This window comes from Epinephelus lanceolatus, chromosome 2 (assembly GCF_041903045.1).
Source record: "Epinephelus lanceolatus isolate andai-2023 chromosome 2, ASM4190304v1, whole genome shotgun sequence".
NCBI lineage: Eukaryota > Metazoa > Chordata > Actinopteri > Perciformes > Serranidae > Epinephelus > Epinephelus lanceolatus.
The window spans coordinates 19,180,326-19,196,436 of NC_135735.1; the positions used below are offsets into that span (position 1 = coordinate 19,180,326).

Genomic DNA, 16,111 nt, shown 5'->3' on the forward strand with positions numbered 1-16,111 from the left:
ATGAAGATATGTCGCAAGGGTGATGCCTTATTGTTTACAAAGAGTGGAATAAAACATATTAAATTAAATTATTTCGTGTTTATTAATCTATGTAATTTTTTAAATAAAGTCCCGGAGACTGTCCGTGTTGTCGCCTTGTGCAAAGACACTATGAAAAATTTGGTTGTAAATTCCATCCTTTCAACTTCGAAGAGCACTGTCATCTGCTGTTACCGTTATTTTCTGCTCTTGTCCACTTAACCTGGTTCTGCAATTTCCATCTCCCCACATAACACATAATATTAAACTATTATATATAAGTGTTAATACACTATCATATTATATTACAAAAATTATAATTTTTTCGTGTCACTCTGTTTAAAGCACGCCAGATTGGTATCAGTGCCAATAGTGTCTTTATTATGCAGATCAGTTATCAGCCATGATGTGGTCTCATGTTACCTTACATAAAAATGATCCCAGTGCACACACATACACAGATCTTAAACCTGGGAAAAAGATAGTCCCTTTACAGAATAGTGACTGCTATCATCAGATACACAAAGTTCAAGTATTAGAATTGGTATCAGGGAGAAGAAGCTGGCCTGCATGATGGCCATGTGGAATATATTCAAAGCTGGGATACATGGCTCATTTTATGCACCAACTTCTTGTGTAATGTTTTGGGATGTCAATTCTTAATTTTAACAACATGTCTGGTATTGACCATAATTGTTTACTGGACATTCAGATAACATTAGATAACAGAGAATAAAAATCAGCAGAGATCTGACTGATGAGCAGCTACCTCAAAGGACTACCGTACCCACAAAATGACCATTACGAATTAGTCATGCTGTGTTAATTATAAAGAAAATGTTTTCCTTGCATGCCTCCATGAAAAACAGCAAACATAGTGATTTATTGATTGCTTGGGGACCATGCTAAACAGCAAAACTATATAAAAACATCAATTTATAAACTCTCACACAACTCGTGCAGTATAATCCAAGTCTATTTTATCCAGTTGTTTGCTCAGTACTTCCCAAACACATACATTTTGGTTAACAAAACTTAAGTATTGGGGTCTGGTTTTGAAGATCAGTTTAGTTTTCAGTCCAGTTTTAAATAAAAACGTTTTTCAAGGTACAACAGCCTAGCTAATTGATAGACAAATGGTTATTTTGTGGCTGAAGTATTCCTCTAAAGATCTGATAAACTATAACCTAACCTTTATTTCACCATCTTGGGTTTTGCCTCAGAGTTTTTTTTAAGAGCAGATTCACAGACATGCTCTTCTATAAGAAAGGACAAATGGTGAATACTTTATTTTAAACTTGAAATTAGTATAAATATTATATAATTATTGTTCATTTGAAAAAATACTGTACACCTTTAAAAATGTTATCTACTGAAGTATTCTACATTCCTATTTCAACTTTGTCAATATAAATCAACTTAAGCTCGAGGTACAAGATGGTAACTAACACAAACTCTGCAGGTATCTTTCTTATGTGTATCCATACTGTTAGGGGATGATGAGATATCTTTCCAGTGCTGTGAAATTCAGTCCAGGTTTAAGAGCAAAAATGGAGAAATCCAGCTAACCCATCCAGTCTGTCAGATCTTTTTCCTAGTGGCCTGTTTAAGCCACTTTTTGCTGCTTCAGCATAACCATGCAGCACTTTCGCTGTAGGTGAAAGAATTGTGATGCCTTTTAAAGAATTCATAACATCCAACCTGCACTGACCTTATACGGCAAATAAAAACTATTGATCCTCCCTCCCCAACTCCCACTTTAAAAGACTTATTGTGGAGCTCCATTTCATCTAATCACTTGGCAAAAGAGTCCAGGGTCTAAATAAAGAAAGAATAAATAAAAAAGTCCCCGGGCCAACGTGTTGCTCTCACCTTTGCAGATGAAATTACCCGAAAAGCTGTTACAAATCAATATAATCAATGCAATCAGCTAACTGACACAGGCAATCTCCTGCCAGTAAGTAAAATACCCCCGGCGGAGATCTTTCAATCTCTAGTGCCATAATTGCCCCCAAGGGCGACGTTAGGGTGTAGCATTTTGTACACTTAATTAAATTAGTGAGCTCTGTCGACAGGGTGGGTTGCCGATCTCACAGAGAACGGATAGATCTGGCCCTGAGCCAGTAATTAAGGCAATACCTTTCCTGATTACGCCAATCCCCTTTAATGAACTCATTATGCATTTTAACCCAAACACTCCCATGAATTAATGAGCACAAAGAAAGCCCCTGGACGGAAAAAATGCCTCGATCACGAACACAAGTCATAACTCATCCACTCAACGGGGCAGACGTAATGTCCATATTTCTCCCTCTTTCAGCGGCAGCCAAGGCTAATTTGGACTTGAGTGACAGCAAAAGTTCTGGGTCTGTACACATAAAGCTTTAAAGAAATAGGATCCCTCGTCTGGGAAGTAACAACAGAAACTTTACTGGCCGACTTTACAAGGTCTTGCAGGAATCACGTCCGAATTCTCCGTATTTAGTAAACTTTTGCACAGTGATTTGCACAGATAACACTCACATGCTCACACCCACACAAAGTCCAAAACATATGTGTGAAATGATTTAAAGAGACCTAGGAACACTGCAGGATGGGAGCAGCTCTGCACTGACCCATAATGCTTTGCTAATTAAATAATTCACTAATTGATTCATTGCCAAATCAATAAAGCCTGCAGATGGTTTATGGTGTGAGAGCTAAAGTGTGTTTGTGGACTGGGGTTGGGTTACAAATGAAACACAAACACACACTCACGCACACACACAGGATCCAAACTGCCAGTGCACCCCCTGACTGAACGATAAGCAAAAGCACATGAAATTGGTGCTAAAATGAATGCAAACATTGAGCTGACCTTGCGCTTGTGTTGTATGACATCATTTCAGCCCCTCACAGGGAGATGATAGTAAATATAAAAAGAGTGTGTGTGCGTGTGTGTGTGGGCAGATGTTGGGCTCATAAACACAGCTCTGTCCTAGACCCATTCCCAAGGGAGTCTGGGATTCATAGGTGGGCCTGAGGAAGAAATCAGCTGGGATATCATTAATTCAAGTGTAATGAATCCTTAGGGTGTTTGTGTATAAAAGGGCATATGCACTGTAAATATGTGGTATGTTCTGTATACTTTATGACCGGTCATTTGTGTCTGTGTTTGTGTGTGTGTGTTTGCCTTCTGAGGTCGAAATTACCTTTGAAAGTAATTGGGACAGCAGTGAAGTGTGACATCTCACTGATCTGAGTGGACGTAAGGGTTGTAAATCCCGCTACATGAGCAGTTTGATATTTGTTTCCAAGGATGTGTGCACAGACACACGCACGCAGACACACAGCCAGACGCAGAGAATGGCCACTGGCGCTCAAAATACTGTCAGATGAAGGTTGTGCTTGTCTGCCACGGGAGATGATTCATCTAAGACTGAGCCAACTTAATTTAAAAAGTAAAGTATTTCTCATTTGATGTGAAACTGAACGTGCTCTTTTACAAGCACTAAATTAACAGCCAAGCGATTAACAAATATTGCTATATCATTAGCTTACACATATAAATACAAAAAGAACAAATGTCACCTTTAGTAGCATTCTTTGCTACTCTACATGGCCAAAATTATGTGGACACCCAAACATTTTAATCTGATATAACTCTTTTGGGAAGGTTTCACAAAAGATTTTGAACCTGGCTACAGAGATTTGCCTCCATTCAGCCAAAAGGGCATTAGTCAGGTTGGGCACTGATGTTGGTGATGAGGCCTGGCTCACTGTCAGACGTTCCTTTCACACACGTACTGCAAACCTTAACTGATCCAGACATTACCTGGAGGAGCTGTACGTCCAAATCAGTTGGACCGGACATTAAACTGACTTTACTGTTATACTTTTGTATCAATACATCGATGAGACTAGGAATCGTCTCAGATTTAAGATATACGCAAGTGTTGCTTTTCCTTGTTTCAAAAGCTGCTTTACAGTGAAGCAATTTAATTTTCTGAACTTATCAGACTGTTCTATTATTTGCGTCTACCACTCAGTCATTATATCTAAAATACAGATGATTATTTATCAAAAATCTCATTGTGTACATCATATATATAAATATAGAGGTATTTGGTCATATATAATGTCATTTTTGATTTCCTCCGTATCACCCAGGTGTGACTCCATGGTACAGTTAGTTCTGTGTAATGTCTGTGAATAGAGCAGGTCAAATCACAGCCAGAAAGTGGGTGTGTTGATGACATTTCTATCATGCAACTGGTGTGACCCGAAAGAATACACACAACCGAGAGCCAAGAAAAAAGGTAATTTACATGAAAACGTCAAGACCCTGTCAAACTGGAGAGGAGATTCAGGAACTTCTGTCGGTAAGGTCTGCCCTAAAATCGTCAGAAAAATTCAAGGGACAAGTTCAGGTCTGTGCAGGCAAGTAAGGGTCTTCAACACCAAACTGGGAAAACAATGTCTCTGTGGACCTGACTCTCTAGAGGCGATGTAAAGTTAAAACCAGAAAGGGTTTTCCGTGCTGCCACAATGTTGAAGGCACCCTTATGTCTTCAATACAATAAAATTAAGGTTTCCCTTAATTGGAAGTAAGGGGCCTAGCTCAAACCATATGACCGTACTTTCTCTTTCAAACTTTACAGTTGGTATTATGAATTCAGAGAGGTATCAATCTCCTGGCAACTGCCAAACCAAGATTTATCCATCAGACTGCCAGATAGTAAAGCACGATTCATCACTCAAACACATTTCCACTGCCCCAGAGTTCAGTGGTGGTGTGTTTTAGCCCAATTGACTGGCACTGTGTATGGTGAATGTCAACCTGAGTGCCACTGCTCAGCCATGGAAACACTTGGCATAAAGCTCCAATAAGTTTGGCCATTGTGAGTTGAGTATTGAGAAAGTACAAATGATTTTTACACGCACCTCAATACTCAGGTTTTCTGGCTTATTGCTTCACAGCTGACCAGAGCAAATCTAACAGTCAGTGACTTGACTTAAACCCTTTTGCTCCTTGGGGAGCATAGGTCATTCACAAACTTTCTCCAGCTGGTTCGGTGTTGGGCGATCTTCTCTGCTTCCTTCCGGGATGTTCTTGATTCCTTGAGTTCTGCCTCAGCAGACCTTCTCCAGGTGTTCTTTGGTCTTCCTGGCTTTCTTTTCCCCTGTGGTTTCCAGGATAAGGACTGTCTGGTCGTGGTTGAGGTTTCCTCAAGGTGTGCCCAATCCAGCCCCATTTCCTGCGTTTGACTTGTGCTTCAAGTGGTTCTTCTTCTTGCACCAAAATTGGCGACTAGCAGACGTATCAGACGTGTGGTTAGCATTTTTTATTTGTTTGTTAGCATGTAACTAGCAGTGGCTGAGACAGCATTAGTGGCTGTGAAACATACAATACGTCACTGAGCTCCTCAGTACTGCCTATTTTACAGCAAATTTTTGTCACTGGAGGTTTCAAAGTCATATCCTTGATTTTATGTAGCTCAGGCATGTAAGTCCGACCCAAGCCAACTGTTGCCGGTAAACACATTTTAAAAGACCCACGGCCTCACACACAACACCAGTTAATCATGCAAGATCACTTTGCATTTTTTCCATTCGCCTCAAGATTGCAGGATCATCATACAGTTTATAGACATGCACAAATTGGTACTTACGCAGGTGTGTCTTCATAAACAGACAGTAAAAAAGCAAAGAGAGAAAGAAGCGTAAAGTTGACTGTGAGGGCTGCTGCTTTCAGGAGTGATGGAAAGTTGAATACTTTTTCAGTGGAGGATTAACAGTTGCGTTTGTCTCATTTGTATGTGATTTTTTTAATAACCTAAATGATGTGAGAAGTAGCTGAACCCCAGGTATTTACAACCCGATGCAGCAACTAATTACAAGTGCTGCTGTGCAAATACATTTCATGATGCTGACCAAGCACTGCGGGTAACTGAGTATTAATTCACATACCTTTCTTGACCAACTAATGTAGGATGCCATTTTATTTCACAATTATATTAAAAACTGTATACAGAGTGCTACATATTTAATGTTTATTTATCCTTTACTGTGCAGTGAATAAAATTAAAACAAACTTAACAGAAATTTCCATAATCAAATAACACACTCTTACTTATTAATATTTTTTTAACTCCATCAGCACACTTTAAAAAATCCTTTGTTTACCATCTGGTTGATACCAGTATTAGTTCGCCCTCGACAACAACACAAGAATTCATAGTCAGCATATTTAAACAGTATGTCATTTACCGCTCCAACAATTAACTGAATAAGTTAACAATCAAGGATTTTTTTTAAAGTTCTAATATGGTCCATCATCATCGCAATACAGAGTCACAAAAGCATTAATGTTAAGTTAAATGCCCAAAGTATTATTTTTTTTAATCTAATAATCACGTTAAAAGGTACCATTTAGGTCTATTATACTTCAGACTGTCGGACCCTTTGAGATGTGGCTGAACCCTGAGAGAACAAAAGTGTGAGACCCCATTCATACGACAGGAAACCTAGAATTTAACACAAGCATAGCTGAAATGGAAAATACAGTTTAAAAACACAATACAGTGAAAAGTGAAGGTTAGACTCTGCAGGCAGATATGACACTGACTTACTTAATAAAAAGAAGCAATTCCTTAAACTAATTAAAAGTTCATTTTCTGCAGTTAAGGTATGTTACAGTTACACCTGACCCCTTCTCCTTGAAGATTTTTTTTTGTGTGTGTAAGCTAAGAGCCCATTCACACATTATAAACCGTACAGTCAGAAACATCACATCAATGTGTGGAGCAGGGGACTGTGATGGTGGAGCACCTCTGTGTGTTCAAATGCAGCATTGCAGGTGAGGAGCACTCTGCCTCTTCGCTTTCCCCCCAAGTAAAGACAAACAGTACGAGTGAAGGTGTGGAGAAAAGCTGAAGGCGAAGTTGTTGAATACAGCACTCGTGTGTAACCACAAGATGTTACACACACAAACCTCAGGAATCAGGAGAACAAAAATAAAGGGAACTGGACCATATTCCTTCTTGGTAGGGAATGGAATTTGATATGTGTTGAGCTCAGGTAGCTTTCATACAGTGGAAAGTTTGGCACAGCTTTTACGTTATCCCTTTTCTTGTTGAGAATAATGCAAGTGACAACTTTTTTTGTAACGCATACTTAGAAATGAGCTTATTCACCAAGGCTACAGCCAGCTGGTTAGCTTACATTTACGATTGGAAACAGGGGGGAAAACAGCTAGCCGGGCTCTGTCTAAAAGTAACAAAAGCAGCCTAAAAGCATCTATAAAGCTCTCTGATCATACATGTAATATCTAGTTTGTCTAATACATAAAAAAACTTAGAGTAAAACAAGAGAACCACCAGGTCTCATAATTAGTTACTTTAAGAACTTTTTCTTTTTTAGAATTGTGTTACTTTTGGACAGAGGTGGGCAAGCCCCATTTCTTTATGCTAAGCTGAGCTGACAGGCTGCCGGCTCCAGTTTCACAATAAAAGGGCGGACACGAGGGTGGTATCTATCTTTTCATGTAACTCTTGGAAAAAGCACTAAGTGTATTTTGCAAAATGCTGAACTATCCCTTTAAGATTACAAGATAAAGCCACTTCACTGTTGGAGGAAACAGTTGACCCTTGCCAAAAATGATTGCATTGCAGGGTGAAATTACATTTAAGGCATTTCAAAATCTTCTTATAATTTAAGTCTATGAGGAATACAAGAGTCTACACAGGTCGGATTTAAAGCTTATGCTGTTGCCAAGCTCCCCAAACTGAGTGAAAGTCTGCACCTAGGTTTTTACACTAAAGTCAACAAATAAAATAAACATTTTCAAGCTCAACATAACAGACGTTCAATTCTGTGTGCAAAGGTTTCCAACACCCGACATCCAGTGCACCGTGCAAGATCAGACCATGTTGGTTTGAGTGTTGGGGCTGCGACTCTGCAGGTCCTGTACCTGGTCAAGAACCCAGCTGATGTTTGGTCTCTCCTGGGGATTTGACACCATTATGGAACTCAGCAGCATCTGCAGACCCTCCGAGTAACTGGTCACAGGACAAACAGACATCAAATTACAGCAACTTAAATTTGATCCATATTTATACTTTTAAACTTTAGCACAAGCGTGCATCACTAACATCAATCACAGGATCATCATCAATATGAATTCTGTAGGAAGTCAGGTTTCAAGGACAGAGATGAGATCATACACAACAAAAAAAAAACTAACATAAAAATTCAACTTGTGTTTTCACGTTGCATTTTTGTTCAGTTAGAAATTAAACTACATTCAGTTAGTTTGTACTGCTTTGATAAGTCAGACTGCTGTTAACTATGTCCTTAAAGGGCCAGTGTGTAAAATGGGTTGAAAACAGTGACATCAGTGGTCAAATTCTAGATTGCAGGGCTCACTCACTCACCCCTCCCATCGGGTAAATGACGGTGGCCTCGTAGGGACAAAAAGCCTTGCGCATGAGTTTTTCAGGAGTAGGTCTATCTAGCGACGAGGTGAATATTTATTTAGAAATCAAAACCATGTTACGATATTGTAATGAATCCCTCACGAGCAGGAGACCAGAGGAGCGTTCGGGAAAAAGGCCCATTTATTTGAGCACTCCAAAAACTCTGGTAACACTCCAGGGGGTAAAAGACGCCGTCCCAAACTCTGACTCTTCTAGCGTAACAGACACACTTCATACACACATACTTGTTTACCATACTGAGTGGGGACCCCCTCCCCTCTCTGCTCCACCAATCTCCAGCCCGCACACTGACTGACAGCGTAGCCGGTAAACAGAGCTCAGCTGTTTATTTAGCCTAGCAATATCTCCGGAGTATAGTAGCAGCAATGGACGACTCTGAACGCGATTTTGAAGAGTTTCTTGTAGCGGACACAGACCCAGAGCCATACTTGTTTGAGCCGGAGTACACAGATGAGGAACTCCATGTGTTTGATGCTGAGCGGGCGAGAAGAGAGGCTGAATGCACAGAATGGGATTTGGTGCTACCATTGTTGGGGAGATATATCATCAGGAGGAAAAGCGCCACAGAGAGTGCATCACAAGGAGTGAAGTTGCCTGTTCTTTTCCTCGCAGATGATGGTTCGGGTTCATTCTCTCCTGTTGCGTGGTAAGTGTGGTCCATTCGCAAACTTTATAACTAAAAAAAACTTTTCACTACTCTCTATCGACCAACTCCTAACACTCTCTGCTGTTTCCTCCTTCTTCCTTCCTTCCGCTGTCTTCGTTGGTTTATTTATACACGCGAAATGCGTTCTCTGGCTGGCTGGATTGTCCGCTCGGTCTGCCGTACATACATGGCGGCGCAAGATGGCGACCTCTCTAAAGCAAGGCCCTTGCTATATATATATATATATATATATATATGTATAAAAGCATAATTATGAGGCTACGAAAACCAAACGAATTTTATTTTATAGCAATTATACACTTATATAAACATATTAATGGGTAGAATATTCAGATTCAGATTCAGATTGACAATAAACCATGCCAAATATTATACACTGGCCCTTTAACAGCTGATACACACACACTAACCAATGGAAAAAATGGTGGGATCTACCACTATCCAGAGCAGTAACAGAAACTAACACATTGTCAGGAAACTTTCCTCATGTTACACTGTAAGATTGTTTTCTAGTTTGAAGACTGACCTGCAAGACTGTGGGATGGTCACTGGATTCTGGACAGCCAGGGCAACACTGTCCCCCTTCTGAAATACCATGTCATACGGCCCCTCCAACATCATCATACAGTAAAGCACACAGCCAAGTGACTGGAGGAGAATGGGAGACATCAAAGACGAGAAAAAGAAGTAGTCAATGAATGATCCACAGTAACGTTAGTGCTTGGTTTCAGATGCTAAATGATGTCAATCAACTGGTCAAGTGATGTCACAAAATGCACAACACACAAAAGATAAAGAAGACAAGGCTTTACCCAGATGTCAGTGCGCTCATCTATAATGCAGTGGCTCTCTACATTGAAGAGTTCAGGAGCCCTGTAGGAAATGGTGCACCGCTGCGCTGCCCAGTCCTGTATGGTCATGGCTTCTCTGGTTCCTCTAACCTGAAATAGTGTGGATCATTTAGAGGACCTGATGTTCAGAGGACAGGCCTTTAACAACATACACAGCTGAAAATAAAAATACATTTTAAGGATGTGAAGCATGGTATTTTAATGCCGTTCATTAGCATTAAAAATGTTACTCTGCTATCTAGTAAAACCCACAAGGACCTGATGTGTTGCAACTTGGCCTGGGTGATATGACGGTATGTATACCATGTAATGGTAGAAAGGTGTCAACCAAGAGAGAGGCAATACCATTTCAACCATGGGAGCTATTCAGGGCAGGCTATGTAGCAAATATGGGCTAGATTCTTGCGTTATCTTGTGATTGTTGTGTTATCTAGCAAATCAAACTGCCTTGCCTTCCTTGAAATTATTGTTCTCAAGAGCCTTAAAGCTTTCATTAAAGAATTTTAGTTTTACTGTATTTAGTCTTTTGATTTTAAATCAAGTGTTGTTTCATGTGAGGGAGTTGTGGGTTTTTTATATGGAAGTTCCAAATAAATCACAAAAATAATCAAATGCCATCAAGCACAGTATGGTTATTTTAAAATATTTGATTGAAATAATCTACAGAGCTAAAAAATTATGGTCATATCGTAATCTAGTTGTACTGAGGTGTTAATCACTGGCAGTGGACTTGAAAGTAGGAGCCAGAGAGAGTGTCATGGCTACATATGCATTTCTCTTTTACAATATTTGGTGGTTAGACATCACCCGATATTGCAGGCCATTTGTCTTATCTCGTTTGGATCGCTTTGTCTTAATCTTAAAACCCCCTTTTTTTGTAGATAACACATATAATGTTACAAAAATGGACACTGGCACTGAACTCTGTTATTATACACTGAGAGTCCCATCTCATAAACCACACAGCGTCATAGTTGTGATGTTACATGAAGAACAGACTGTGCCCTTACCTCAATCCTGGCACGGTTCATAGAGCCAAGGTCCATCAGAAGAGGCCTGTCATCCTCATCCAGAAGCACATTTGTGGGCTTCAGATCTCTGTTGAATTACAACAGACACATAACATTCAGCACACATAGTGTTCAGAAGTCTGCAATTGGGTTGGTATAAAAAAAGAACAAAAAAAGCTGCCATTTTGAAAAGTGAGTAAGGGATAATATGACTATTAAAAGATGGTTTGATATAATAGCTTAAGTATCCACATTTTTTGCACATTCCACACAGATTTTTTTTACCGAAAACTAGGGCTGGGCGATAAATCGATTTTATCAATTAATTCGAATTTGTAGTTTAGGTTGATTTGTTTTAATGAAAATTGAGTTTCTCTTTAAAATCTAAAAAAAAATCTAAAACCCCCCCCGCACGCTTAATATACTATTATATTGAGGGGGCCGCCACCGCCTTTTCTTAACACTGCTGTATGATAACAAAGGGGCCCGGTGAAAAGCGATCATGGCTGCAGTCGCAATGTATATTGCAAGAAATATGGTGCCCATATATACCGTGGAAAAGCCGGGGTTTATTCAAATGGTGAAAGTTTTGGACCCCAGGTACTTGCTACAAGGCCACAAATATTTTTCTGAAAATTGATTTTAAGTAGGGGGGAAAAAAATCGATTTAAATCATGAATCGGATATGTTTTTTTGTTTTAGGCCATATCGCCCAGCCCTACCCAAAACCATCAAATGAATCAAACTGAATGTAATTCTGCATTAAGTTTAAGTTTAAGTTTATTTACTTTATTAATCACCCTGAGGGGAAATTCAATGTTTTCACTCTTGCTTGTCAATTACACACAGGTCCGAAAGACACATGCACAAACAGGACCTATACATGCACAAAGTGAAGACATCTCAGAGTGAGGGGGCTGCCCTTTGGTCAGGCGCCCCGAGCGGTTGGGGGGTTCGGTGCCTTGCTCAAGGGCACCTCGGCAGTGCCCAGGAGGTGACCTGGCACCTCTCCAGCCACCAGTCCACGCTCCATATTTTGGTCCGGACGGGGACTCGAACAGGCAACCCTCCAGTTCCCAACCCAAGTCCCTATGGACTGAGCTACTGGTTTACAAATCATGCCATTTTGACTTGATTGATAAAACGCACAATGTGGCAAAGGGCTGCAAAACCTTTAACTGACAACAGTTCTTTTCCCCCTTTTTTAACAATGTGCAGGATTCATTTGGCAGAAATTAGGCTTAGTGCCAGAGCTGATTGTCTGGAGGTCCATTTTGAGCACTATGAGTAATCCATATTTAGACTCTACGCGTTTTTTCATTATTATGTCTCCCTGTTAGAGAGATTTAGTGCCAATAAAAAATGTAATAAAATTATCAGGTATTTCGTTTTTGGATAATTTCATGAGGCAAGACCTAAACTAGCCTGCAGATATGCTGGTGCTGGCTTAGCAGCGTCCAGTGTTTCTGGAAAAAGGCACATCCTCCATTCTCCGTAAAACAGACTCAGAGCAAAGCTATAAATTCTCATCCAAAACCATAAAATGCTAATTATTCTTATCTGTATGGTGTCTGGTGTCAACCATTCTAGTGAGCTAAGATAGGTGAGCTCATCGTATCAATATTAAACAGGTGCTGCAAACTTAAATGTGTTTTTTGAGGTGTAGAACTAGATGATATGACTGTACTGTAATGAAACTTCAATGTTGTTATTATTGACATTCCGTACCTGTTTTGTTTTTTTGTTTTTTTTAAATCTGCATTTCATAGGTTGAAAATGGCTCAAACTCCGCCACCCTCTTCCCCCAATGAATCCACAAAACATTATAATTACTAAATAGTTTATAAATAGTTTAGTCCTGGCACATCTGTTTCTGCTTTTTAATCACAGTGCAGGGTGTGCAAATGTCCAGAAATTAGACACTAGTGTGGCACTCCAAGCCAGCACAAGAGTCTTTACACTGATCCTATGCATGTAAATATTTGACATATGTGTGTGTATGTGGACATGTATTACCTGTGTGCATAGCCTTTTTCATGAATGGCCTTGAGTCCAGCACAGATGCCACGCAAGATTTGCAAAATCTGTTTTTCAGGCATTAAGCTCCCCTTGTCCCTTAGCTTCTCCAGAACAGACCACAGGCTGCCTTTCTGTTCACACAAACACAACAAGTTATCGGAATCAGATCATTTCCCTCAGGGTTAGTCTGGTCACACTAACTGTTGCATCAACTTACTCTAATATAGGGCAGAAGTAGCCAGGCTTCAGTCTTGCCTCCACGATCGACAAAGGCGTGTGCAACCAGGCTCAAGACATTGGGGTGATTAAACATCTGATGCATCTCCACCTCTGTCTGAGCCTCCTGACGGCCTTCACGATCATGGCATAGAATCCTCTTCAGGGCGTAGAAGCGCCCATCCTTTGCCCCCTCTATCAGATCAACATAACTGAACCCCCTAAAACGAGGACACAGAGAGATTAGAATTCGGGAGGAGCATATGAATCCAAATTTGACTTCAAAGAATAAGGCCAGTGCTATTCCAGATTTCTGATACTGTCAACAAGTCCCACAAAAAGACCAAAATCAACAATGTATTTGTCAGTCTCTCAATACTGTCTGACCTCCCCTTGCTTGTCTGTGAGTCTCAGACACAAGCCCATTTGTTTTTACTGAAGGGATCAATCTTTGGAAAGAGGTCACAAATATAAAGTTATAAGGTTTTTCAAAGGCTAAATATTACCCCAAAGCAGCCAAGGACAACACCTTTCAGAGACGTTTCTCACAGGAGAATAAACAGTGTATTCTATGAGGATTATTTTCAAATGAGGTTTGGTGTGCTAGTTTGTATTTATTGCCGGAGGACAGTATATGTAGGATTTACTGAAGGTAATATACATTGATCACCCAAAACATTAAAACCACTCTTGGGTGAAGTGAATAACACTGATCGTCTTGTTACAGTGCAACGTTCTGCTGGGAAACCTTGGGTCCTGGCATTTATGTGGATACTATTTGACGTGCTCCACCCACCTGAACACCGTTGCAGACAAAACAAACCCCCTCATGGCAACGGCACTTATCGATGTTCAGTGGCCCCCCAGCAGGGCAATGCACCATGCCACACCAAAAAACTGCTCAGGCACAACCCGAGGAAAGGGACAAAGAGCTCAAGGCGTCGACCTGACCTCCAAATACCCCGGATCCCAACCTGATCGAACATTTGAGGGATGTGTTGGTACCCCAGAGGTACCCCCAATCCACGGTGGGTGCTCCTTGGACTGGACTTGGCTCTGACCTGTTAAGGCATGGACACAGTACCTCTGGAGGGTGTCCCTTGGTGCCTGGCACCAGTGCGTTAGCTTATTTTACGTTAGCTGGTTTTAATGTTTTGGCTGATCGGTGTACACTGCCCATGCTGATGCTAATGAAGGAAGATGTCACCCGCAGGAATAGTGAGACTGAGTACTGTGGTTTTTGGACAACAATCAGAGCAATAAGCTAAATGAAGCTTTGGCTTGTAGGATCGATTGATTTTCGTCTTTTTAAGGGACTTGTGACAAGCAAATATAAAACACCACTACACTTTACCTTAAAAGGTAGAATTAAGTGGTGTTTAAAACAAACAATGTCAACACGTTTTCTTACCCTTCGTCTAGTTTCTGGACAAAGTAATATTTTTTGTTATCAATGGTGACGGAACCACGGGAGCAAATGCAAAGGGTCTGCCCCATCTTGACTGGTACATTGTTTAACGCCAAGCTTTTAAGGGCCTGGGGGAAATGTGACAAAGAAAGTTATTTGAGACGAACAGCCAGAAGAATACATAAAATCATGCGATGTCAGCTAAAACATGTATTACTGAAAGTAAACTGCAAGATGTCCTTTGTAGAGAAACATATGGTAAGACAGCTAACTGACAGTATGTCAACAAACATTTACTGTTAGCTAACACAGCACATCAAGATCTAACGTTAGCTTAGCAACTTCAGGGCTACAACAACCAAAAGGGCGACGTTAACGTAGATTTTACACGTTAGCCACAACCGCAGTCTAATTTTTACTGACTACTGACACAATGAACAGCTAAACATAACACACCTATGCTATAATTGGTGGCTTTACACCTTTATTCTTACCAGCTAGCTGTCTGTTTACCAAATTAGCTTACTGTCATAGTTCTCCATCTTCCTCTTCTTCTTGTTTTCGTCGACGGTTTGCAACAAGCCTATACAGTACAACAGCGCCACCCTCGGCCTATGGGTGTAGTTCAGAGGTTAAATCCGAACCATTAACGCTGTTTCTTTGATAAAATCACAGATGTATAATATACAATCAAAGAAAATGACATCGCTTAGTCCACTTGACAGGTACATTAATGTTTTTATACTAATTAAAGCCTTTCTGAGGTCTTCTTTCACACATTGCCTTTCCTGTTCATACTTAATACAAGCAACAGACTCCTGCTTGTTTAAATCACTGAACTCAACAGGCTTATATCAGGGACAGACGTCTACATGGGACAGGCCTTTAATTTCTTTTACACACAACTATTGCTCAGTAAAGGCGGAAATACAATCAAATTGTTTAATCAGATTCAGATTCAGACAACTTTATTGGTCCCTGAAAGGCAATTCATTTGCAGCACATCCGCGTCTACATTCATAACCAGCCAACATTCAGCCATTACATGTCACACCAACAATTAACAAACAAGTGGAGGCCAGTGGTAAGAAACAGAGCGCAACAATAAATAAGTAAATATTACTTATTATTATTACTTATATTACTATAAAAATTAGGCTTCGAATTAACATATTAATTATGTCTGTTATTATGACACTTGTGTCACAGCACCTGTGGATTACAGTACCTGGCACACTGACACAGCACCACTTTATCCTATCAAAACAATATTCATAATTTTGATTAATTTTTTATGAAAAACACGTTTTAATCTTTTGATCAGTGGTTTAATGACAGCTTCAGAGGAAGGTAGTCACTATGTTGTTTTTTTGTCATGCCGGTAAATCTGAATTAATTGTGATCTTCATTGGTGCTCATGGTTTTAGTAAAATTAACTCAACCAA

General features: G+C 40.1%; 1 protein-coding gene across 3 annotated transcripts; it reads right to left on the reverse strand.

Annotated features, from left to right (window-relative positions):
• Positions 1-5,982: 5,982 nt before the first annotated feature.
• stk16 (serine/threonine kinase 16) lies at positions 5,983-15,267 on the reverse strand. 3 transcript variants are annotated; one of them, XM_033632569.2, is made up of 8 exons: positions 15,193-15,267; positions 14,670-14,794; positions 13,260-13,479; positions 13,040-13,173; positions 11,024-11,111; positions 9,975-10,103; positions 9,689-9,810; positions 5,983-8,057 (listed from the first exon to the last, which is right to left on the reverse strand). In XM_033632569.2, the coding sequence occupies exons 1-8, from the start codon at positions 15,196-15,198 to the stop codon at positions 7,919-7,921; spliced, it is 963 nt and encodes a 320-aa protein (XP_033488460.1). In that variant the 5' UTR covers positions 15,199-15,267; the 3' UTR covers positions 5,983-7,918. The 3 variants fall into 3 exon arrangements, with proteins under 3 accessions (XP_033488460.1, XP_033488468.1, XP_078030994.1); XM_033632577.2 differs by having other exon boundaries at positions 15,161-15,232; XM_078174868.1 differs by having other exon boundaries at positions 15,180-15,198.
• Between the last annotated feature and the right edge of the window lie 844 nt (positions 15,268-16,111).